A 22480-nucleotide genomic window follows, 5' to 3' on the forward strand; every position below is an offset into this window, starting at 1 on the left:
AACAGGCAGCTCTGGTGGTCGCGCTAGAGGCTTCCAAAAGGGTCAATTGGCAAGAATTGGGCGTTGGTTACTCGCAACTGCGGAAGATGGACAGAATGGTGGGTTGCACCGAGACGAGCGCATGGTGAGGAGGTTCGCGACTCAACAAATGACGTTGCCAAAGCTTTTAGCTGCTTTGGGATGGCATGCCATGCCATGCACTGTCAGTTGTATCGTGGGCGTGAAACATCCATGGCAGGACACGGCGAGCTGTACGCAATGGACATAGACGAGTAATGCACGTGAGCTGCGAGGGCATTACCGATTCTGCACGTCGTCATGCGCGCATTCATCTGGTGTAGCTTCAGAATCCGCGGATTTGCGCCCGTTCCCCGACGACGGCCTGCAGCGATAAGGCGGGCCTGAAACATTCCAAAGGTCGATACGTTACCGATAGCATACCATATCTTACGCTCGAAGAGCCTTAGTCAGCGACTTTACCGCAGCCACCAGACGCACCCCCCTGCCGCTCGCCAAACCCTCAGCAGCATAGGTTTTCTTTGTTGCAGGCGCACTTGGACAAGGCTCCAGCGCCGGATAGGAGCCCGCCATGGGGTCACTAGGGCTTTCGTGCCGCTTGCGACTCCTAGCATCTTGACTTCATCATCACTCCCACAACGCCCTGACAAGCACGGGGCCTGTGCTGCCGCAGACTTTGAAGCTAGTCCCCTTGCATCGCCAGCTCCTCACATTCCTTGCCGACCGTCACCTCAGCTCCGCCCACATGCTGTTTCGTCTGTAGCAACTCTAGTGAGACGTCCACAGGGCCATATCATCTGCCTGGCTCCCCCTACACGCCCCCTCCAGCAATTGCTACACCATGGCCGAACAGGATGAAGTTGCGAGCAAGGTCCTGCGAAGGGCACAGGTCTCAAAGGTCCATCTCCCTATGTACAACCCCTCGCCCTTGTTTGCTGACACTGTGCTCTTCAGATGACTCGGACGCTGCAGAACCGCCTCGCTCTGGCCAACGTCAAGATGAAGAACGGCTGGGAGAGTCTCAGCCTGGATGCCATTGAGCCTGTCCTCGACGGTGTCGAGCGCAAGCGCAAGCGCCCCGGCTCCAGCAACGAAGCCATGTCGGACGTATCCAGCGTCTCCGAGCGCTTCTACCAGCCCAGCATCCTCGACTCCTCCCCCCTCCAAGCGCCCATATTCTCAGACGACGTCCGCCGCTCAGTCAGTCGGTCCGTCAGCACCGGCAGCTACATCCACAACAAGCGACCTCGTCACGACCGAACAAAGTACCCAGCATCGAGCAACCACGCCCGTGTCAAAGTAAGGACTGCCACCAGTGCTGCCACCTCGTGGAAGAACAACTTCCACTTGCCCGAGTCCTCGCCTGTATGCCATCGCAGACATGCCCGTTTTGGCCGTCAGCATGTTCCGAGCCTGTCCTTTGTCTCTGAAACCTCGACCGTTCCCGATCCGCATTCACCCCTACTGTCCGAAGACGACGACGAAGACCTACCCATTACATCTTTCTCCCTGAACAGATCGCATTTCCAACCATCCTTCCAGTCATCACCGCCCAAAACCCCACGCACACCGCCCCCAGATGTTGCACGTTCAGCACGTCTTCGACAACGGGGGTTCAATGCTGCCGGCGCAGCTCGGGAAGGCAAACATGGGGACAACGACGCAAACCTCTTGATGTATCTCGCAACATCACCCACACCGGTTCGACCTGGTCACCAGAAGCCACAAATGCTTGCCCCATCAACTCCACCGCCCAAAGCCACACCCCTTCCCTCGTCGATGATGTCCACGCCTGGTGGTGGTGGCTCTCATTATACAGGCTTCGGTCTTGCGACACCGTCAACGAACCTCAACTTTGCAGAGTTCCTCAACATGTCCCCGAGCCCTGCGCAGGTCAATGCATCGTCGTGGAACCGCACACCTGTCGCCACCAGAACACCTGCTGCTGTCCGCGAAGCACGGCGTCATCTCAACTTCGACAATATTGCTCCATCTGGTGATGCTTCACACATGACTGGCCACATGGGAAAAGTAGATAGCTTCGGCATGGACCTCGGCGGTGAACTCATCTCGTAAAGTTCATCTCATCTACCATACACAACAACCCAGCAAGCGTTTGGGCACGACGCAACGACACTCTGGCGACATTGAGCACGTTCAGTGCATCGCACAACTACCATTCCATGCATTGCTGCTATTGAGCGGCTTCTCTTATTCTCATCTGGATTCTTTTAAGCATGGCGTTCACGGAGGCTTGGCCTCTTTCTGGATTATGGAAGGCATTATCGACACAACCCATGCATCACTGCACACGTCTTCTACGTTATCTTTCGCATGCATCCGCCAAGTATTCCCCGGCGATAAAATCGAGCTGGCTACAACGCAAGCGCTTTGTACCACCTATTGACATATATCCCGTTTGCACACTTCTTTAGCAACTGTATTCTAAGCTATTTTCCGTTTCATTTGTTTGCTATCAGCACATCACAGCATAGTGCAGCAGCATTACATTATGCGATTTCGGTAGATTGGGACCGAAGGACTAGCCAGGCACACACTATGCACCTGTATTGCGGGGTGCGGTCATATAGGCGAATAATAAAACGCACTAAATGATAAATGCCGTATACGCCTGTTTTTCGGTTCTGCTAATGTGTCTAGCATGCGTTGCGCTGTGCGCGGCAACAAACCACCGCGATGCCACACCCTTATGCACACCACGTTTCCGGCCACTATACTATACATCCTATCGATACGCGACAAATGCGAACATGATCAACGAGGTGTGGAAGGATGGCGTAAACTGGACATCGCTTGGGCAACCTTAATCAGCGTTAGCCCACCAAGGTTACCATGATCACCACGCCATCATGATACCACGCCATGAGGGTATTAACTGCATATGCCCTACATACATGACACAGAGCAATTCCAGCACCCTCGAGCCACTTAAGCCCAGATAAGAGTCATAACATTCTACAAGGAGCAGCCAGCCACAACCCTCCTCCTCCTAACCTCCGAATATCCTCTCAACCAATGAGCGATGACAAAACCAACGCGCTCTATGGGTTGCCGACGCGTTTCGTGCCAACTTCGTGTCCCCTTTAAAATACTGTGATTGGCTAGTGGGATGAAAACGCAAGGCTCGCCCCTGGTCGCCAAGGGTAACGATTAAGACCTGATATGGAAGTATAGCTGGTATTGAAACGTGATGATGTAAGAAAGGCTGGAAACTGCATGGCTGGTGTGGATTAATGACGAGATGATCGCCGATTTAGTGGTTGTCAGGCGGTGGCTGGTGTTTAGTGCATGGATCACGGCATGGGCTCTGGTTTGGACGTCGTCGGCTAGGTGATGGGACGGAACGGTGCGGTGAAGCATCATTGTCAACACAATATTTGAAGCCAAAAAGAAAAGGACGCAGTACCGCTTTCGCAAGTTTTACAATGCTGTAGGGCAGAAGATCCTCATGTCTTCTTTTTCCGGCCATTTCCTTCTTTGTTCTTTGCCCGTAGTGTTAGCCTGATGTCCAGCGTGACCCGCGGCTCCATCTCCGGGTAGGATAAGCCCCGGGAATACTATCATTGAGAATGGGGTTCTATCAAACCTGCTTTCGGTGGTACATATTCGTGTTCGTGTTTGCCCTAGCTGTAAGAAAACTAGGCTTGGTGCTTATAGCAGTACGTACTCTTGAATTCCGCGGGGAGGGAGAGGAAATGGTGGAGCTGGGAATCCGACGCAGGGAATATGAAATGCAGGTGAAGTTGCGGTACCGGTCACTGTTATAGCAGAGTTTCCATGTTGGATGCTCCCGGTGCCCGAAAGGTTCCAATCCTTGTGGGAAAGAAGGGTTACGTGCCCAGCGGCTAAGTAGTGATATATATACATACCCTTGTCCCTAGGTAGGTAGTCTCATGGCATGTTGGCACGTTGAAGATGTGATCAAAGTCTTCAAGTTTGAGTAGTTACTATTTAAGGTGCTATTTTGCTTCTATACATCATACTGCTGCGACGATTAAATAGTCCGTCGCTCCGATCACATATCGTTTCTTCCTTCCATCCTTCCATCCATTGCATGCATTCCTTCGGTATCTCGTAATGAAGAAAGAAAGAAAAACAGTGGTATAACGCCGCCGCTACTACTAGAACACCCTCAATAGTGCTCCATCATATACACATGGCCCATCAATTTAGGCAGTAAAGAAACTAATATCAAAGACAAAAAGTAGACGGACCAGAGTCCTGAGAAGTGAAGTAGATTGGCAGATCCGAGCCGCCAGATCATCGAGCATATTGGTTCGAGTTGACCTGGCTGGCCATGACCATCATCCAGACGAGGAATATGCTGCCGATAATCCAAAAAGCGAATTCAGCTTGCCAACATTGACCTATCCTTTGTTAGCCACATGATACTCCATAATTGCAAGCTATAACGCTGCTTATAAGCTCGGGAGAACACTCACAGATGTTCCTCTGCTGTAGGAACGCCAATGTATCCACATTTGGTCCACTTGCGTCGTCGTTAAAGACGTATGTGTTGCATTGGTTGTTGATATTTGGTCCTGCGAAGAGTTGTATCGCGGTTCCGATAATTCCGGCTATGAAGAGGACGAGGAGGATAAAGGATAGTAGCATCATGGTGGCTGGGAGTAGTTTCCGTTGCGCAATGAAGACGATTTCTATGATGATGAAGATTATAGCCAGTGTGCCGACTGTGACACCGTAGGGCATGATCCTAAGGAGCTTGTTAGTACAACTGTTCTACTACACATGTTTTCCCTTCTCGACATCTTGACTATATCGGAAGTTGCGGATTGGGCGTACCAAGGTGTTCCTAATCCCATGCGATCTTGTATTGCCATGAACTGCGCATTGATTCCCAATATTGTTCCGGCTGTTGCCAGCATGACAATTGTCCAGAGGTTCAGCTGTAGGTCGGGCCAGTAGTACTTCTCCCGTACTACTATCGCTGAGCCTACAACTGTGCCTGAATGTCCTGCGCGCGCCATTGCGTTGGTCTTTCGCGCCTCGGCGGCTACGTTGAGATGGGGCTGGAGTATGCGATTGTGGTCGAGCTTGCACTAGGAGGATGCTGTGGTTGTGCGCAATGTGGTTGACAGTGATGGTCGGCTGGTGGGAAGCTTCTCCAGGTCCAAATCGCTTGCGCTTCTAGGTACAGAGCCTTGTGGCCTTGATTTGCGATGCCGCCTATCCGCAGATTGGGCTTGGGACTTGGCGCTACTGCAATGTCGCAATGTTTCCCTTCTCCTGTACCACGAGAGGCTGATGCTTTTTCGCTCCCGGTTCCCGCTTGCTTTTATCGCAAAGGCGCGTTAACTTCTTGCCCGGGTGGTCGTAAGGTGCGTCGGATGATAAATGACGTTACGAGTAACCTCAGCAACGTGTGAGTGTGTTGCGGGGCGGATGCGGAGGTCTCGGAGGTGCTTCAACAGTTAACAATTTCCCTCAAAATGCTGTGTTTATGGGTAGGAGAATCGGAAACGATATTCGCAGAGACGCGGAGAACAGAATGATGGGAATCGCAATTACAAGATGCTGAAATTGCGAAAGCCCCTGTTGTTGTGGTCCGAGGAACCATCATGCCAGCCTCCCAAGCTTTGATGGGGCTGGGAACGAGACTATTGGGCGCGGCAAAAACAGCCATTGCCGGAAACTTGGAATGTTGGCCATCTAGGATGCTTGGGGCATTTGACAGTTGTGACGTCTGGATTATTGTTTGTGAGTAATCTTTAATGCGTTGCAAATAGTCAGCCTGTGCATGTTGTTGATGCTGATGTTTCCGAGGTTGGACATCGGACCCGCTGCTGCTCTACGCAAATCAGTATTCAGCAGGCGTGTACAGAGATTCAGCACTCTTTGCTGTAGTTGCAGTATCAAATAAAGCTACCACTTGAGAGATGTACTCCAAGACGGATTATCAAGATTGGTCTGCTTTCCGCAACCATCATAGTTGACTTGACGAGTTCGACTTGCATCACCTTCCGAGCTTGTTCAGCACGGGCGCGCTATTGCAGAACTCTACTCTGGAGAAGGATTCATTCGCCCAAATGCATCGGGCAAGTTGAACTTCAGAGTAATTTGACTAGAAAATATAACTCGCGCACCCTTCACAGAGTGTCCATAGCAAGGCGCCATGTCTAGACATGATACAGTGATCCCATCAACTCCAAAACGCCTCAAATGATCATGGTATCGGTAGGTAGTCGTAGGATCGAGCCGAAACGGCAGCGCAAACGGTTGCGCATTGCCAGCGTGTTCCGAAAGAGGTGGTTGCCGTCCCAGTCCGAGGCACTTAGTATCCTCCTCGTCCACGTCCACCACCGCGTCCACCTCTTGAGAAACCACCACCACCGCCACCGCGGCCGCCAAATCCGCTTCCTCCACGGCCACCGAAGCTGCCTCCACGTCCAGGGGGTCCACCACGTCCTCGGGGTGCTCCACGGCCGCGACCTCCAAAACCGCGAGAGCCTCCACGGGGTGCTCCGCGACCGGCGCCAGCAGGCCTCTTAGGCTTGGTGACACCACCAACGGGCTTGGGCTTGGGAAGGAACCTAATTTGATCAGCGCAAAACTCCCAAAGGCCATGTAAGCTGGCTTACCTGTCAAGAGGCAGCAGCTTGTCGCCTCCAATGTAGAACTTGTCGCCGGCCTTGAAGGACTTGGCTTGTATGCCCTCTTGGGGCTTGATGGTGAAGTAGACCTGGTTCAAAGGGCCGAGGATTTCGTCGACTTTGCCAACGGGCGTCTATAGCTGGGTCAGCCCATTATCCTCATTGTTTCTTGTCGCAATCTGTGTACCTTGTTCTCGAGATAGATGGGCGCGTTGAAGTATGGGATCTTTGTGTTTATCGATTCGCAGAACATCTCGTTTTCGCAGTCGTGAACGAACTTGCCCATTTCTAGCACGGGGATTAGCAGAATTGCTTGCAGTTTGATCGCTACACGTACCGATGACAGTGTCTGGGGGTCCGAATGAGGCTCCCATGCCACCGCGTCCTGTCGCGCATTAGCTGAAAAGTCGAGGATAGCTTGGAGCGTGCTACACACCTCCACGAGGAGTAAATCCGCCACGTCCGCCGAAGCCGCCGCCACGTCCGCCACGAGGAGTACCGCGAAATGCCATGTTGTTCGTTGTGGTGAAAGTGGATCGGTGCGCGAAAGGTGAGCTTGGTCTAGAGCTTCGCGAAAAGTTCGAACTGAAAATGAAGTTGCAGATAGCGCAACCAATCGGTGCCACGTTTCGCCGGTGGCTCCTTCCGCCGCATGCAACCCCACCAAATGCGCCTCTAAAGGCTAAGTGGGCTGTCGTGCGCGCGCTCTTCTTTTTGGCATTGGCTTCGAGTCTGACGTTACTTTGCTTCCAGACGTGGCTTTTCACCCTGGGTTAGAGTCAGTGCAGCCTCCATCTTCACCATAGAGTCACCCGGCCTCTACCACGCTCCCGGGTTACTGTACCTCGCATACGACTGACTCACAACTCATACAACCCCGCCGAACGCGCCTCACACTCCACCACAACATCGACATGGCTGACGCAGTCAAAGACGCAGTCAACTCGGCTGTCGAGGGTGTCAAGAACCTGTCCGTAGCTGCCGAGCAGAAAGTCACACAGAAGGAGAACAAGGCCCCTAAACCCAAGAAGGAGAAGAAGGCTAAGGGAGATGGTGGTGATGGTCGTCCATTGATGCTCGACCCTGCGCCAGCCTTTATCGACCACCGCATCCAAATCTTCGAGAAGCTCAAGGCGAAATACGACGAGGAGATCGCCCAGAAGCCCCGCGGTATGTTCACCACCTCACGACCACAGTCCTCTCACCCACCGTACTGACACATCGCGCCTTACAGAGAAGATTACCATTACACTCGAGGACGGCAAGAACATCGAAGGAGAGTCATGGGTCACCAGCCCTGCCGACATTGCGCGAAACATTGCAAAGAGTCTGTTCGAGCGCACCGTCGTTGCACGTCTGGACAAGGGCACACCAGATGAGACACTGTGGGATCTCGAGCGACCTTTGGAGAAGAGCTGCAAGCTTGAGCTCCTACCCTTTGACGACCCGGAAGGCAAGAAGGTCTTCTGGCACTCGAGCGCACATATCTTGGGAGAAGCATCGGAACGCAGGTTCGGTTGCGACCTTTGCATTGGCCCTCCAATTGAGGACGGTTTCTACTACGAGGTCAGTTCGCTCCTATCGATAGATGATGTCAACTAATCGCATAACAGATGGCTCTTCCAGAAAACGCTGCAGTTGACCCTGCCGACCACAAGCCGCTTGAGACCATTGTCAACTCCATTGTCAAGGAGAAGCAGCCGTTCCAGCGCTTGACTCTCTCCAAAGACGACCTGTAAGCTCCATGTTTCATGTGCAGGCATCTGTTCTGACCTTTCCAGGCTCGAAATGTTCAAGTCGAACAAATACAAGCAGCACATCATCAAGGACAAGATCGCAGACGGTACCTTCACCACCGTATACCGCAATGGACCGTTGATCGATCTTTGCCGAGGACCACACGTACCGCACACCGGACGGATAAAGCAATTCAAGGTCATGAAGAACTCTGCTTCATACTTCTTGGGTGATGCCAAGAACGACAGCTTACAGCGTATCTACGGTGTCTCGTTCCCAGACAAGGACGCGATGCAGGCCCATCTCAAGTTCCTCGAGGAGGCCGCCAAGCGAGACCACCGCAAGATTGGAAAAGAACAAGAGCTGTTCTTCTTCCACGAGTTCAGCCCCGGTTCTTGCTTCTTCCTACCACACGGTCAAATCATCTACAACACACTGCAAGCATTCCTGCGCGAGGAGTACTGGAATCGTGGGTACCAGGAGGTGGCATCACCGAACATGTACAACTCGGCGCTTTGGAAGATCTCTGGTCACTGGCAGCACTATGCGGAAGACATGTTTACCTTTGATGTCGAGAAGGAGAAGTGGGCGCTGAAGCCTATGAACTGCCCTGGACACTGTCTCATCTTCAAGCATCGTGAGCGAAGCTACAGGGAATTGCCCATCCGTATGGCTGACTTTGGTATTCTACATCGAAATGAGGCTAGTGGTGCGCTTACTGGTCTTACACGAGTCCGCCGATTCCAGCAAGATGACACACACGTATTCTGTACCCAAGATCAGATCACAGAAGAGATTTTTGCACTCTTCGACTTTCTGAAGGCGGTATATGGAAAGTTCGGCTTCACGTTCAAGCTGAAGTTGAGCACACGTCCAGAGGGTTTCCTTGGTGATATTGAAACCTGGAACAAGGCAGAAGCTAAGTTGACTGACGCTCTTAATGATTTTACCGCTGCTGGTGGTGGTGCTTGGGAGCTGAACCCTGGTGACGGTGCCTTCTACGGACCCAAGATCGACATCACCATCTCTGACGCTTTGAAGCGAGAGTTCCAGTGTGCCACCATTCAACTCGATTTCCAATTGCCAAACCAGTTCGAGCTTGAGTACATGACATCTGAAGTTATTCCTACAAAATCCAAGGACCAACCACAGGAAGGCGAACACATCGAGCAGAAGAAGGAGAAGCTGGAAGGTGCCGATGTTACCATCCCCAAGAAGATCAAGGAACCGCAACCAGGTTATGCCCGTCCTGTTATGATTCATCGTGCTATCTATGGATCTTTCGAGCGATTCATCGCGTAAGCTTTATTCCTTTGTAACAACCAAGTATCTTTGCTAACAGAAGTAGTATCCTTACAGAGCACTTCGCCGGTCGATGGCCTTTCTGGCTCTCTCCTCGTCAAGTCATGGTCATTCCCGTCATGCCGGGTGCAAACGATTATGTCAAGGAAGTCCAAGCTGCCCTCCGCAAACGCCACCTCCACGCCGATATCGACATCAGCGGCAACACCATGCAAAAGAAGATCCGCACAGCGCAACTTGCCCTGTACAACTTCATCATGGTCGTTGGTGCTGAGGAACAAGAAGCCCGAGCTGTGAACTGGAGGAACCGTGATGATCAGGAAACACAGCAGCGTGGTGTTATTGTGCCGCTTGATGAAGCGATAGAGAAGCTGGTCAAGTTGAGGGATGAGCGCAGCATCGAGAACAAGGTCTAAGTTCCGAATGTGAAGAAATATTAGCTAGATGCATGAGAAGGCGTACGTGGTATGAAGATACGATTTCATGAAGGAGCAAAAGAGAAAACGAGTGTTTGTGTAGCTTCACTATACGGCAATTTCGTATCCACAATCTCGAACAGTTACGCATGAGCAACAGTTGCTCTCTGTGATACCATATATTTGAACACCGTGATGTGGCGGAGTCAACACAAGGAATGTGTGTTCTTATCTGCCGTCTTTGCTTACCTCTCGAGAAACTTACATCTCTGTCAAAGTGGCAGCATTCACTTGATCGCCATGGCATTTGTAAGGCAAGGTAGAGGTAGAGTGATAAACCAAAAAGGTGTAAGAATTCAAACGAGACGAAAATCAGTAAGTGGTATCTAGCGATCGCGATGAAGGATGAAAGCATACTGCAACGCCTGCAGGTAGGTAGGTATAACAGAAACGCCCAGCATAAAACAACAACGTAACCAACTCCTTCGTTAAGCATTCGTTTCCAACTTTCCGACTTCCTCTCCGCATGCCGTTGAGTCCATAGACCATTCGCATATGGTGCTTACAACCTCTACTAATCGTCCGTCGTGTTGGTCGGCTACCATCCACCCCTGACCCTCCTGACTTTCTCCTTTCCACCGACTCGACCAGCGGTGATACGTCGGACCCATCGCCTGATTGCCCAACCCCTGGCCAAGGCCTGGAAAGCCAAAACGTCACTTTCAAGTTGCTTGTTGCGGGCATCTTGGATCGCCTTCCAACGTCTCTGAATCACAATGGCAGCATCGACCATCTTCTGTCGAGCTTGCGCCACTACTGCGCAGTTGTGCGCTATCTTCATTGCTTGTATGCGAGTGCTGACCTGACGGCGGACTAGGAAACGGCGGAAAGCGGATTGAATAGTAGAAGCTGCGCGGTGTGTGCGTGCAAGCGGCAACAGTCGACTTGCCAGGAAAGATAGAGTAAGGAGGGTAAAGTCTCTGCTTGGGATTGAACGAGCTGTGCTGTGTTGTGGCGTGAAAAGCGCAATGAATGAAGTTGAGCAGCCGACAGCCTTGAGTTTTGTTGCTAATCCGAGTCGCTCATTCCCTTCGGTGGAGATGGTCAGATTCGACGGCAAGTAGGTATCAACGATGGCTTCTAGAACCTTTGGGTCTGCAAAACTTGTGGTCAGGTTTGCAACGCGTAGGCCATGAAGCCGAGCAACGGAGCGTGACCATGAAAGCAAGAGACGCTTATGATATGCCATGCCATCCAGCTCAGTGGCCCCGTCTTCTTCATTGTCGGAATCAAGGACTCGTCCCTCATAGCTATCCCGGGCCCTGTACCACTGGTTTCGGAAACGCTCTGTCTCTTTGACAAGTTGCGGCCAGTCAACAAGGCTTCCAAGACCACACTTGCCGACAAGTGACCAAAGAAGCGAGAGTGTCTTCTCGCGGTGTCCGTCGACAATATCTTCGGCTTTGATGCCACTGACTGCTGCGCTGGGCATGCCTGTGACATGACTCAATGCAGCTAGGGCAATCTGGACATTGTAGACCTTCTGGGGACGGCCAATGGCTGGGTACTTGAGGTGCTGGGAGAGGACCCAAATTCCTTTCTGCGAAGAATCGAGGGAGCTATTAAGAAGCTCACCGCTGGGTAGACTGAGAGTGACGGTATCCTCTTGATGCGTTGTGTGGGTGGTTGACGGGTAAAGCAGTAACTCTACAAGACGAGCAAGTACGATTCCATCACGGAGGTCAATGGCGATATTGTCGATTTGGTAGGTGTACTCTTGTAGTGGATACTGGACATGTTCGACCTTGTAATTGAGGTGGTTTAGCGGTCGAGTGATGTCGCCGTGTGAAGGGAGCAGCATCTTTGATAACTGATGTAGGACCTCGACAGATGTTTTGTAGGGTGACGTCGTCTGGAACAGGCAGCCTGATAGAGCATCCGTCGTCTTGGCTTGGTCGAGGATCAGAATCAGCATCAGACTTCGTAAAGCAGTACGGCGCCATGACCAGCCTTGAGAACCGAAGTCATCATCGCCGCGTGTAAGGCTAGCAATGCTGCCACCTCCGGATTTGACGCGAACAGCATCCTCATTTTTGATCAGGAATGCAGACAGAAAGCTCTCGATAGCCCGGCGCTCTGCGCGATACTGGCGGGAGCCATCATCTGAGCACGTTGAACCTGTGGATAGTCGACAGGGCGTTGTAATTTGGCGGCCGACAATAGTCTCAGCTGCAGCACGTAATGCATTCAGATCGTATGACTTGGTCCATAGGCTGAGGAACTTCTTGCGCAAGCCAACATCGTCCTTGAGCCTGAGCGTCTGGGCCAGGAGATCCTTCGGTATGCTCAGCGCACCAAATTGTAGTGAGGCCTGTAGTCGCTTGTGAAGCGACGGTATAGCGGGATCGTGGTATATGGCAAGCATCTTCTTGCGCATGTCCTCAGGGCTCTGTTCGTCGGTCGGGTCTCTGCTCGCGGAATCAAATACTGAGTTCAGAAGTTGTGTAATGGCGACTTCCTGGTAGGTAAGCCAGTTGTCTTCGTACAACTCCGGCTGTGCCAGATCCTCCTGTAGTACTGGATACTTCTCTTGTGATTGTGGTCGCTGGCCTACTTCGTGTAGCATGGTGATGCTGCTTGCTACGCTCCCAGTCTTCTGGCGGCGCAGTGCTGTAGGTGGAGATTTGTCGGTGTGGAACGGCGAGGAGGAAAGTGGCGCGCGCTTCGCCTTGGCCAGTTTCGCTCGTTCAGTCTTGATGGTCGTCCTCAGAGATGCCCTGCTACTTGCGGCGGAAGCAGTGCCGTCTGCTCTGGCCTTGAGCGCTTTTGCTGGTACGTCGTCTTGAGCCACGTGTGATCGTGGTCGCTTCTGCGAGCCCTCTGGCCGTTTCTTAGTATGAAGTATGCGTTCGGGCTCTTTGGGAGCACTGAAGTGGACCTTGGGGGCTTTGGCGACAGGTTTCTTCGCGTCTGCCTTGGTGAAGTTTATCTCAATATGCGTTCCGATCTTCTTCTTCTCGATAGCCTCGATTCCTGGTGGCATGTTCTCTTTCCCGCCCCCTGAGCCCACTATGTCGCTCGAAAAGGATGAGCTCTGCGATGATCGCGATGTTGTGCTCAAGGGACCTCGCTTCGGTGGTGCAGCGAGAGACTTGCGCGGTGCCTTTTTGTCCCTCTTCAACGCTGGCATCAGATTGTTTCCTTCTTCCTCGGATAATGTGACCAGATCTAGGCCGATGTCTGGCGAAGTCTCTCGAACGTTGCGCGGCGCATGTGTCGGCTGTCCAGGGTGGATGGTGAAGACTGACGTGTCATCAGACGGAATGTAAATGGTCCTCCGTCGCAAGTCCTTCTTAGGGGCCTGCTTCTTGAGTTCTTTCCTCTCCAAGACATCTTCCTGCAACTGCACCGTCGCATTGGTGTCTGAGGCATGTTTATCGGTGGGCACCTGCGAAACGCGTCTTCGGTGCGGCTTCTCGTGGTGTGGCTCCTGGACAGGCGCGACAGGCTTGGGTATCCTCTGTGCTGGGTGCGCAAGTATGGTGCTCTTCTTGGTCCTGGCAGCCGCGGGAACAACGCTTGCGCGGCTCCTCCTCTTGACGCCAAACTCTGCTTGTTGCTGTTCCTCCTCCTGAGCGACATCCTCGAAGATGTCAAGTGACGGGTTGAAGGCGGGCTTGTGCATGTTGCGCATCGGTCGTCGTGGCTTTGCGTGGCGAGCGGGCTTCAGCTCCGTCGTGTATTCGAGGTTTGCCGTCGTGCTGTTCTCGTCGTAGTAGGCGGGCGCGTAGTGGCTTCCATAGCCGCTGTAGTAGCTGCTGGTGGAGGAATAGGGCGCCGGGCAGGGTGTGCCCGCAGTGTATCCGTACATGTTGGCGGGTGGTGAGGTCGAGATTGCTGGCAATATTGGGAGCGCCGGCGCATAGATTGTGAGGGATCCTCGTTCAAGGGAGTTTAGGATCAATGGGGTGGGCTAACGCTTAGCCCATTGTGGCGCACGGGTGGGCCCCGTTTACCAACACCATCACCCGGGCAACAACACCTAAGAAACGGCCGAACGACTTTCCTAAACTTGACGTCACTCGGCATAACACACGTCCCATAGCATACAGAGCCCTACGGAATTCCCCGGCCAGCTCTGATAGCCTTTGCCGCCTCAGACTGTGCGCGGTCCTCCGCATATCGCTGGTAGATCGGCAAGTAATGCTGCCTCTCGCTCAGCGTCTCCTTGACACTCCTCCTGTTCTCAACAGCAGACAGCCACTTCCTGAACCTCTTCCATACCTCCTCGTCCTCTCCACCTTTGCCCTCATCGGGAATGCCTGAGCCACCCTTGAAGTGATCAAATACCCATAGTCGATTGGCCCAAGGTGCAATGACTATATCGATGAGCTGAAAGTCCTTGCCCGAGAAGAATGGGCCCTCGGCATCCATCTCGCGCGTGAACTCCTTCAGGTGATTAAGGAAATCCTTTTGCTTCTCTTCCAAGCCATCGCCTTGATGTTGTAGGAAGCGGTGGTAGGCAGGTATGATGCGACTACCTACATAGTCCGTCCAGATCCTCGTTCTAGCCCTCTCATACGCATCTGTAGGCATGAGGTGCGGTGTGTGTTGAGGGTAAGCTTCCTCGAGGAATTCACACAAAACCGTACTCTCATAGAGTGGCTTGTCTTGGTACTGTAGCGTGGGAACTAAGCCGCGCGGGTTGAGATCCAGTAGCGACTTTGGCTTATGGTATGGATTGACTTCAATGTACTGGTACTGTATGCCCTTCTCCTCTAGTGCAATCCAGACGCGCTGCACGAAAGGGCAAAACCACCCTGAATATAATTTCAACGGACATTCTGCAGCGTGAGCCTTGTCAAGTCAGCAACAGACAACATGCAGGAGGTGTGAGTAGACTTACTTTGACTGTGGCTGATGCAAGTCCCGTTGCTTCGGGGTGAAGGTCTGCGTCAGGATGATCCTTGCCCATGATAGTGACTTGATTTGGTCTGTGAACTGTTCTAAACTTGAGAGTATTCGTCGGCGCAGTTGAGACTCCCAAGCACCTTAGACTTGCTCCAAGATTATATAGCTGTGATCGCCACATTCGTGACCTTCGACGCCATAGACATGGGTTGTCATCACATCATTGACAAACGTCGTGGCCATGACGAAAGCGGGGCATGATCCAATCAAAGCTATCCAGCCCTGGAAGCTGGTCGACACATCATACCAGATATATCTACATTATCCACGTGCCAAAGATTACTTAAAATCTGCACAATCCAATAACAGGCGAAAATACTAATGTTTGAAGATATCCGAGACACATCGTCTCATGTTACTTGCTTCGGAAAGTAAATCATTGTTTATATAAATCTGCAAGCTTTTACAGCTTCGATGGAGATCTACTACGACCTCAACACAATCTCATCACGTTGATTGTGCTTGTATGCACTTACATGGACCGTGCCTTTTCCAAATCCGCCTCCTTGAGCTCCCTAAGCTTGCCTGTATTTGCGACTCCACCTGTAACGTTCGCAGCAATAATCTCCTTTGCATAACCCAAAAGGCCGACTTCCGTCACATAGTACGATACGTACTTGCTCTTGATCTCAATCAACGTCATGCGAGGATCCTCAGGCCCGCCAGTGTGCTTTCCGTCACCGAGGTCACCAAACCATGCGGCAGCTCCGCGGCTCCATACCTCCTTGATGCGAGGATCACTGTTGTCTGTTGTTGTGGCAGTGCCGGTGATAGAAGCCCATTCCTGAGTCTTAAGGTCTTGGAAGGAGATCTGGACCTCCTTATTTTGGTCCAGGTCGTTGAACTTTTGCGAGTGTGCGTTGGAGAGGAACAGGAAGTCGGGACCGTCGCGGCGGGCGAGAGCCATGGAGCGACCAACAGGGCCTTGAAGCGCTGATTAGTTCTTATTCACATTGAACAATTGAGGAAGAATGTGGCTTTAGAGTGAACGGATAGAGAGCGACGTACCGACACCATTGCGGTATGTGTTGAGCATGCAAATCTTCTTGCCATCTACCATTTCAAAGAATTGTTTGATCTGCTGGTCCTTGGGCGTCTCGTCGTCATACTGCTTCGCGACCGAGGGATCGGTCTTGGAGTTGACCTCGCTAGCCTTGAGTTGGTCCGGCATTTGGAAGATGTGTGTTGTCGAGAAATATCGAGGGGTAGTGATTTTGGCAGGTGTTGAAATGCGAGTCGTAAATTGGGTTCTAGGCAGGACAATTCTTGCAGAGCGTACAAGTAGTCGAGAAGCAGAAGACATCTTTAGTATAACCTGCTCGTGTATGTACGTAGACGTAACAGTGAGATCAGAAGGTCAAGTAACAGCGGATAATCTACGCCGACGCGAGCACATGTGGCTCGTTGAGAGACGCCCCATAAGCAACATGACGTCGTGATGGAGCGCGTTCAGTTGGCTGGTGTCACTTTGGGTGGAGGTGGAGGCATCTAGACAAATGCATGACGACGTTGTTAATTCGCGTCAGATGCGCATCACGCTAAGTACGCGCGCGATCGATCCTTCCAAGATTCCGTCTTTTGGGGCCGGTATGCACGGAGTCCGAACAGATGCTTAGTTTACATCGCATATCGTATAGCAAAAGGCCGTCTCACCGATGGTCTGAGGGTGGCCTGTTGACCATGGCGGGTATGGAGAGGTGGGCCTCGATAGCGGTCTTGTTCCGCACTACAACGACGACGTTGCACTTTGCGAAAGAAGAGCTCGACCGTGAAACTATGCAACGCCATGTGCCTCCCTCTTAGTTAACATCGAAGACAGAAGCGTGCATGTGTTCATTGATGCACTAGTTATTCGAACAGTACATGTTTGATGAATCACACCGCCCTCCCAAACTGGTCGCTCGCAAAACTATGGTGACTCCAACGCTCATCGTCGACTCTCCTTTCCGACTCCAGCTCAATGGTTTTCGTTACAGTCACTTCAATCTTTCTTTCAGCATTCCCTTCAGTACTGGTACTCTTTATGTCGTCGCTTAATCGGTGGAATTTGCCAAACTCGGAAACGTTCCTCATGTGTCCCAGTTCGAAAACCTCGGACTGCGTCTGGGTCGATGTGAATGTCTTCTTGACATGACTCTTTGTTCCACCAACAGTAGATTTTGTGTGCGTAATGAAACCTTGGAGGTGTAGGGCTTTGGCAAACGAGCGGAGGAGTGGTTTGAAAGAGAGAGCACAAGCGCTAAGAAGGTACATTCCAGGTTCTATCATCGTCCAGTTCGTGAGAGAGACATGGTTCCATGTCACATCTGTAAGAGGTCCAGCTTCTGCAAGGGTTCGGGCGAACACCACTGTGCGGACTATAGAGGCGATTATGCCGCTGCACGAATGTTAGTTATGTAGATCCTAGAAGATACGAAGCGACAAATGGCAAGACTACTTACACGCTACCAGTAAGAAATATGAGTAATAACCCAATTCTTCTCCCAATACTGATCTTCAAACACCACACTGTTCTCAGGGGCAGTATGAGAACAGCTAGGTCAGTAACAATATTAGGTACGCTTGAGCTGTTTGCGAAGACCTGAACGTTGAAGCATCGTCCATTCGGATCGCTTTTGTCCCAGTTGAAAGCGAAAGGCATGCATTGGAACATAACAGCTACCGTGAAAGAGATCCAAGTGGCGAAGACAAGAAAAACCAGCGCCTTAGCTACCATGCGCTCATACTTGTTGGTGAGGATGTGTAAGTAGAGCAGTACCACTACGAGTTTCGGGAATGCAACAGCTGCTGGATGTAGGACTTCTTGTATCATAATACCTTTGAAGTGCTCACGTATCTTCGCCGGATCCGTGGAAAGAATATAGGCTATGTGCCGACCTGAAATATCGATGTACAAAATCAGCTTATGCCTCGTATACAGTCAACATATTGGAACCTTTACCTGTGCTGGCTTTCTCTACCATCACTGCGACATGTGTCAATGTGTGCTATAGGGACTTTGAGGGGTTGCCTACCAATACCGACGATGCACAAACCTACCTCAGCCAACCAGGCAAAGGGTATGAGAACATCTTCAATATTGAAAGCAGTGCTTGTGAGATGGCGAGAATAGTAGCGCAAAGCAACGAACGTAGTGCAAAAGATGATCAATAGACAGGCCGTCGCTTGGATAGTTGGACCTCGATTTTCGGCCAGGAATGTTGGTGAGGGTTGATGTGCTAAATCCATAGTAAAACCAGAGAAACGATAGCTACCGGTGTCTGACTGCCAGAGTCAAATTATCGATAGTTTGAGGGTAGGAACTAGAACGAAAGACTGCAAATCGACCAAGCGCGTGCTTTGTGGGTGTAATCATTATCAAATACTACTGCCCCAGCTCATCTTTGCGGCACGGAAGGGAACAAATGTGCCTGCAAGATGTGGCTGGCCGATGTATCAGAGATGCAGATGTACCCGGAGTGTCCGTGCAAACCTCGGCGCATATACATTGGTCGAGCAGATCTGTACCATTGTAGTAGCCCCGGGGAACGCGCTAGAATGTACGACCAAGGAGTCAGATGTACCTGGGAGGACCATACATGTTGATGCATGTGACAAGTTACCTATTGGTACTTGCTTTCTTAAGTAGGGATATGGGCTGTCTTACCAAACTTCTGGGATATAGGTAAGCTCAAGTATTTGATGCTGATACGGCACTGGTCGAACGCGTGAGCTGACACACCATAAGCTAGTTTGGTTAGTTGGTACAAAGCAGAACCCTTCGGGGTTCATCGTCAGTACTCCTAAGGACATCATGTTAGTCTTAGTATTCGAGTGAGCCGTAAGCTTCACAGCAGCTGGCTGATCTTGAAGCATCAAGGGAATAATGCAGAGCCTGACCGTGAGCGGAAAATACATTGGCAGGTACCATGAGTGAAACACGCATTCGCCATGAATGCAAGCTGTATGCGAACTGTACTCCTCCGACCCCCAAAGTTAGCCGCTGGGCATGATCGTATTGGGTCTGCTTAACAAACCCCCGAGAGTACTTGAGAATTCTGAAACGCAGTTTCCTACGGGTTTCTTGAATGCATGAACAAGTATCGATGGGTACCTGGGATGCCGTCGGATCGTAATCGTAAGCGAGAGAATTCGCCTGAACTTTGAGACGCAACAATTCATCCTAAATCGGAATAATCATTGTCTTGCCGCTTTCCTGATGACTGGAGTCCGTGGTCACACTGAAAGCTTACCAGCTAGAACTGGAGGCAGGGCGTCGGTGTCGCTTGCTTTGACATCGACACTTTCTGCTATAGGAGCTGCATGTAACGAAGACCGGAAGGTCGACGATACGTTGCGAAACCAGTGACCAGGTTGCTCGGTTGGCTAAAGTGATGAGATGCAGTGAGGTTGTTGGTGGCGAATTTGTGAGACAGCCTGAGTGAGAAGCGAAGCTTGAGCCACAATGCACGTACCCAAGATGACGACGGAACCTTCGCCTTGGAACCAAAGACTGCCAGCCCATCACACATACGTTGAGGTCTTGTTCATGATGCAGCAGATCGAAAAAACACAACATCCTAGATCACGAGTACTTTGATACACTTCATGGAGACGCTTCATCAACTAACTCAGCGAATGAGCGCCCTTGTGCAGAAGAAAGCGAAGTTTCGCGCTCATGTGTGGAGTCGAGGGCGTAGGGCTGTTCATACATGGCCCCTAAACCAGCGTTCCTTATGCCGAGCTCCATCTTCGGAGACAGGATTTGAGACTTGAAATTTGAACATTTGAACTCCAATCGGAAACCACAATAAGATTAGTGCAATCACAGTTACCATAAAAGACAATCATTGAGTGTAAAAACCGAAAACCATATCCTAATTAATCATACTACCAAGTAATCCAAAAGCATCCGCTATGTGCGGACATCGCTAACAAAAACAAGATATGGGTATATAGTGCCGCCGTTAACAACCAAAAAAAGGAAAAGGGTATAACCTCGTCATAGTCGTTAAAGCGTGAAGAATCGTAAACGTAACCATCATTACCGGGCCCGGGGCCAGATGCCAAGAGTGGAGAGATAAAAAAGCAATACAAGCCAACGCCATACATGGAACAGAGCAGAGAGGGAAATGATCCAACATCAGAACCAACGCCTGCGAGCAAATCAAAAGTAACAGAACCGTACAAAATACAACATGAAAAGAGATGAACAGCAAATGTACAAACGTAAAGACGAGTGTTGAGGAGATAATCCCCTTTAATCACCTCGTCGCATGAAGCCAAAGCGCTTCTTCTTTTTGGCGTCCTTGGAGTCTGCCATCGGTGCATTTGGGTAGCCAGTCAGGGCAGCCTCCGCGTTGAGTCGTTCAGCTTCCTCGTAATCAAATGGCTTGGTCCACTGTCTCTGTGGTATCTCTCCCAATCTCGTGCTGTCGGAAGCAAAAGTGTAGCTAGATGGTGTGGCTTTGTCCAAGCGACGACGGAAGTGAAGGGTCGCTGGGGCCTGATCGAGTAATGGCGGAGGGGATAGGTAGGAAGGTTTGTTTGGAACTGGCGGCTTGGAAGAGACTGAGGGTTTGGAGTGAGCAGGGGACGAGGAGCGGCGGGATGTAGGGGCAAAGGTAGGGAGCTTGGGGGTAGGCTCATTGAGGTGCTTTGGGGAGGGTGATTTGCTAGTGGTGTAGGCAGCTTCTTGGGGCCATGGTTCGCGCGGGTCGTCGAAGGAATCAACGCGCTGCTTGACAGCACCACTTGTCTTTGTTGGACCGCAACCTAGTGTACCTCTGATAACGCCAGAAGTCTCAATCTCGAATGGCTCGACAGGTACATAAAGGGGTAGTTGTGGTGCCATCTGAATCTTCTTTGGCTCGGGAGATGCCAATGGAGAAGAGCTGCGTGATGAATTGGATGGCGACTTCACTGAGCTAGATTTCTTACTCGATGAGCTGTCTTTACGGGTGGTCTTTGGTCGCATAACGACGAGCCGTGGTTCATTCGAGCTCCGACTTTTGATGGACATGCGTGTTACTACTGGGCCTGAAGAGCGTTGGCGAGAAGAGCTCGAGTGCTTTCTCTTCTCCTTCTCAGGACTGGTGCTTCGAGAAGAACAGTCGTGGTGTTTACTTGTGCCGCATCGCGGGCATGGTGGAGCGCCAATGCTATGCAGCTGAAGTTGAGATTGGCTTAGTCGCTGATACAATTGGGCAAGGCTTTGTAGTGCTTCGCGACGTGATGCATCGGAGAGGTGGGTCAATGACTTGTAGTCTAGATCTAGGTGGCCCTTTCCGCTTTTGTGTCCATCATGATTTAAAAAAGCTGCGATAATAGCAACTAGACCGGTGTTTAATTTGATCAAGATCTCTGCGAGGGATGCATGGGCAATAGCTGTATTGTGTTAGATTGGATAACAAATCAGGTGGACGTTCTACTTACAGTCGCCCTTTGCGAACCGCGGCCCGATGCCGCTGTAGTAGCATTCAGTATACTTCCCGGCCACCTCCTCCGGCCCTCTGCGTAAGCTTTTTGAAAGTTGGTGCTCCGCAGTACTTGTTGAATCAGGTACTTCGGTATCTCTCTTTGATCTGCGCTTTCTTCTCCTCTCGCGCAACTTTTTGAAGATGTCCAATCCATTTGTGAAGGCTTCTATAATGCCAGAGACACATGTAGATACCTCGGCTTCTTCAGCCTTACGCGCAACATGCGCATGGTCCAACTTGACCGCCATCGCTAAAACGCAAGACAACGAACAAGGAAAAGGTGCAATGCAGAATGGAACTGAAGAGAAAGGAAGAGAAAAGGACGATAGGTATACAAAATTGCAATAAACAAAGTGCGGTCTAAGCATCCATTAGCGAGGGTGAATGAAGAGTCATCCAAAAAGCCAAATCACAACGTTAACCTCAGTTGTGTTAAGTCGAGTCAAAGTCGCCGTTAACACGCTCGCCCAAGACGGGGGCCCTGACACTTATCCCGCTGGCATCCTGACCCATGTCGCCGCACGCCCTCGATTGCTCATAAGTGTGTAGCAGGGCTTGCGTTCCTGCAGTCGTTACTGGGTGCTACCCACCGTCCTCGCACCGCCTAGGCCACCGTTTCAACCTTGTGCTGTTCACGACCTGCACGTAGCCGCCTCGATGTGGTGTCTTGGGAGGCAGCTGAAGTTTAACTGGACACGTGTTTTACGCTAGCGACAAGCGACGACGGGATGAGGCAGGCTAGACTGGCATCGATAAGCTTTGTGGGTCTGGTGAGTGGAGGACTCGAGAGCGTGCATTTACATGTGCATATAAATGTGCATGAAACATTCGTCCAGTATCGCCTCGTGGGCTGGAATTACTGCGACTCGGAGGGAGTATGCGTGCGGGGTGCATACGAGATGAATGGACAGGAAAGCATGCTTCATTGTTTCGCTGTTGACGGCGA

General features: G+C 51.3%; 9 protein-coding genes across 9 annotated transcripts; 4 read left to right on the forward strand and 5 right to left on the reverse strand.

Moving 5' to 3' along the window:
- Nucleotides 1-746: 746 nt before the first annotated feature.
- On the forward strand, nucleotides 747-2362 carry CC77DRAFT_506031 (hypothetical protein). Its single transcript, XM_018531957.1, has 2 exons — nucleotides 747-916; nucleotides 973-2362. Exons 1-2 carry the CDS (start codon nucleotides 860-862, stop codon nucleotides 2092-2094), a joined length of 1179 nt encoding a protein of 392 aa, XP_018389633.1. The 5' UTR covers nucleotides 747-859; the 3' UTR covers nucleotides 2095-2362.
- A 1937-nt stretch (nucleotides 2363-4299) lies between these two features.
- On the reverse strand, nucleotides 4300-5027 carry CC77DRAFT_1005252 (hypothetical protein; the record flags this gene model as incomplete). The annotated part of the gene is made up of 3 exons (XM_018523336.1): nucleotides 4300-4406; nucleotides 4482-4753; nucleotides 4843-5027. 3 exons carry the CDS (start codon nucleotides 5025-5027, stop codon nucleotides 4300-4302), a joined length of 564 nt encoding a protein of 187 aa, XP_018389634.1.
- Nucleotides 5028-5522: 495 nt separating this feature from the next.
- CC77DRAFT_506037 (hypothetical protein) lies at nucleotides 5523-5995 on the forward strand. Its single transcript, XM_018531958.1, has 2 exons — nucleotides 5523-5757; nucleotides 5824-5995. Exons 1-2 carry the CDS (start codon nucleotides 5619-5621, stop codon nucleotides 5931-5933), a joined length of 249 nt encoding a protein of 82 aa, XP_018389635.1. The 5' UTR covers nucleotides 5523-5618; the 3' UTR covers nucleotides 5934-5995.
- On the reverse strand, nucleotides 5841-7185 carry CC77DRAFT_1016598 (Gar1-domain-containing protein). Its single transcript, XM_018524238.1, has 5 exons — nucleotides 7087-7185; nucleotides 6988-7035; nucleotides 6838-6938; nucleotides 6639-6784; nucleotides 5841-6590 (listed from the first exon to the last, which is right to left on the reverse strand). Exons 1-5 carry the CDS (start codon nucleotides 7160-7162, stop codon nucleotides 6332-6334), a joined length of 630 nt encoding a protein of 209 aa, XP_018389636.1. The 5' UTR covers nucleotides 7163-7185; the 3' UTR covers nucleotides 5841-6331.
- Nucleotides 7186-7336: 151 nt separating this feature from the next.
- On the forward strand, nucleotides 7337-10271 carry CC77DRAFT_954925 (threonyl-tRNA synthetase). Its single transcript, XM_018535467.1, has 5 exons — nucleotides 7337-7820; nucleotides 7885-8216; nucleotides 8264-8385; nucleotides 8432-9685; nucleotides 9736-10271. Exons 1-5 carry the CDS (start codon nucleotides 7565-7567, stop codon nucleotides 10103-10105), a joined length of 2334 nt encoding a protein of 777 aa, XP_018389637.1. The 5' UTR covers nucleotides 7337-7564; the 3' UTR covers nucleotides 10106-10271.
- A 432-nt stretch (nucleotides 10272-10703) lies between these two features.
- On the reverse strand, nucleotides 10704-16734 carry CC77DRAFT_1046896 (hypothetical protein; the record flags this gene model as incomplete). Its single annotated transcript, XM_018527464.1, has 6 exons — nucleotides 16085-16734; nucleotides 15553-16000; nucleotides 15012-15111; nucleotides 14226-14962; nucleotides 14122-14171; nucleotides 10704-14002 (listed from the first exon to the last, which is right to left on the reverse strand). The coding sequence occupies exons 1-6, from the start codon at nucleotides 16377-16379 to the stop codon at nucleotides 10704-10706; spliced, it is 4929 nt and encodes a 1642-aa protein (XP_018389638.1). The 5' UTR covers nucleotides 16380-16734.
- Nucleotides 16586-16915, forward strand: CC77DRAFT_506105 (hypothetical protein). The gene has a single exon (XM_018531959.1). The coding sequence runs from the start codon at nucleotides 16685-16687 to the stop codon at nucleotides 16877-16879; it is 195 nt and encodes a 64-aa protein (XP_018389639.1). The 5' UTR covers nucleotides 16586-16684; the 3' UTR covers nucleotides 16880-16915.
- Nucleotides 16916-16951: 36 nt separating this feature from the next.
- Nucleotides 16952-18304, reverse strand: CC77DRAFT_1028144 (hypothetical protein; the record flags this gene model as incomplete). The annotated part of the gene is made up of 4 exons (XM_018526423.1): nucleotides 16952-17453; nucleotides 17518-17953; nucleotides 18018-18041; nucleotides 18091-18304. The coding sequence occupies 4 exons, from the start codon at nucleotides 18302-18304 to the stop codon at nucleotides 16952-16954; spliced, it is 1176 nt and encodes a 391-aa protein (XP_018389640.1).
- Nucleotides 18305-20315: 2011 nt separating this feature from the next.
- Nucleotides 20316-21782, reverse strand: CC77DRAFT_1005257 (hypothetical protein; the record flags this gene model as incomplete). The annotated part of the gene is made up of 2 exons (XM_018523337.1): nucleotides 20316-21442; nucleotides 21491-21782. 2 exons carry the CDS (start codon nucleotides 21780-21782, stop codon nucleotides 20316-20318), a joined length of 1419 nt encoding a protein of 472 aa, XP_018389641.1.
- Between the last annotated feature and the right edge of the window lie 698 nt (nucleotides 21783-22480).

The sequence above is a fragment of the Alternaria alternata genome (assembly GCF_001642055.1).
Source record: "Alternaria alternata strain SRC1lrK2f unplaced genomic scaffold CC77scaffold_3, whole genome shotgun sequence".
In the NCBI taxonomy this organism is placed as follows: Eukaryota; Fungi; Ascomycota; class Dothideomycetes; order Pleosporales; family Pleosporaceae; genus Alternaria; species Alternaria alternata.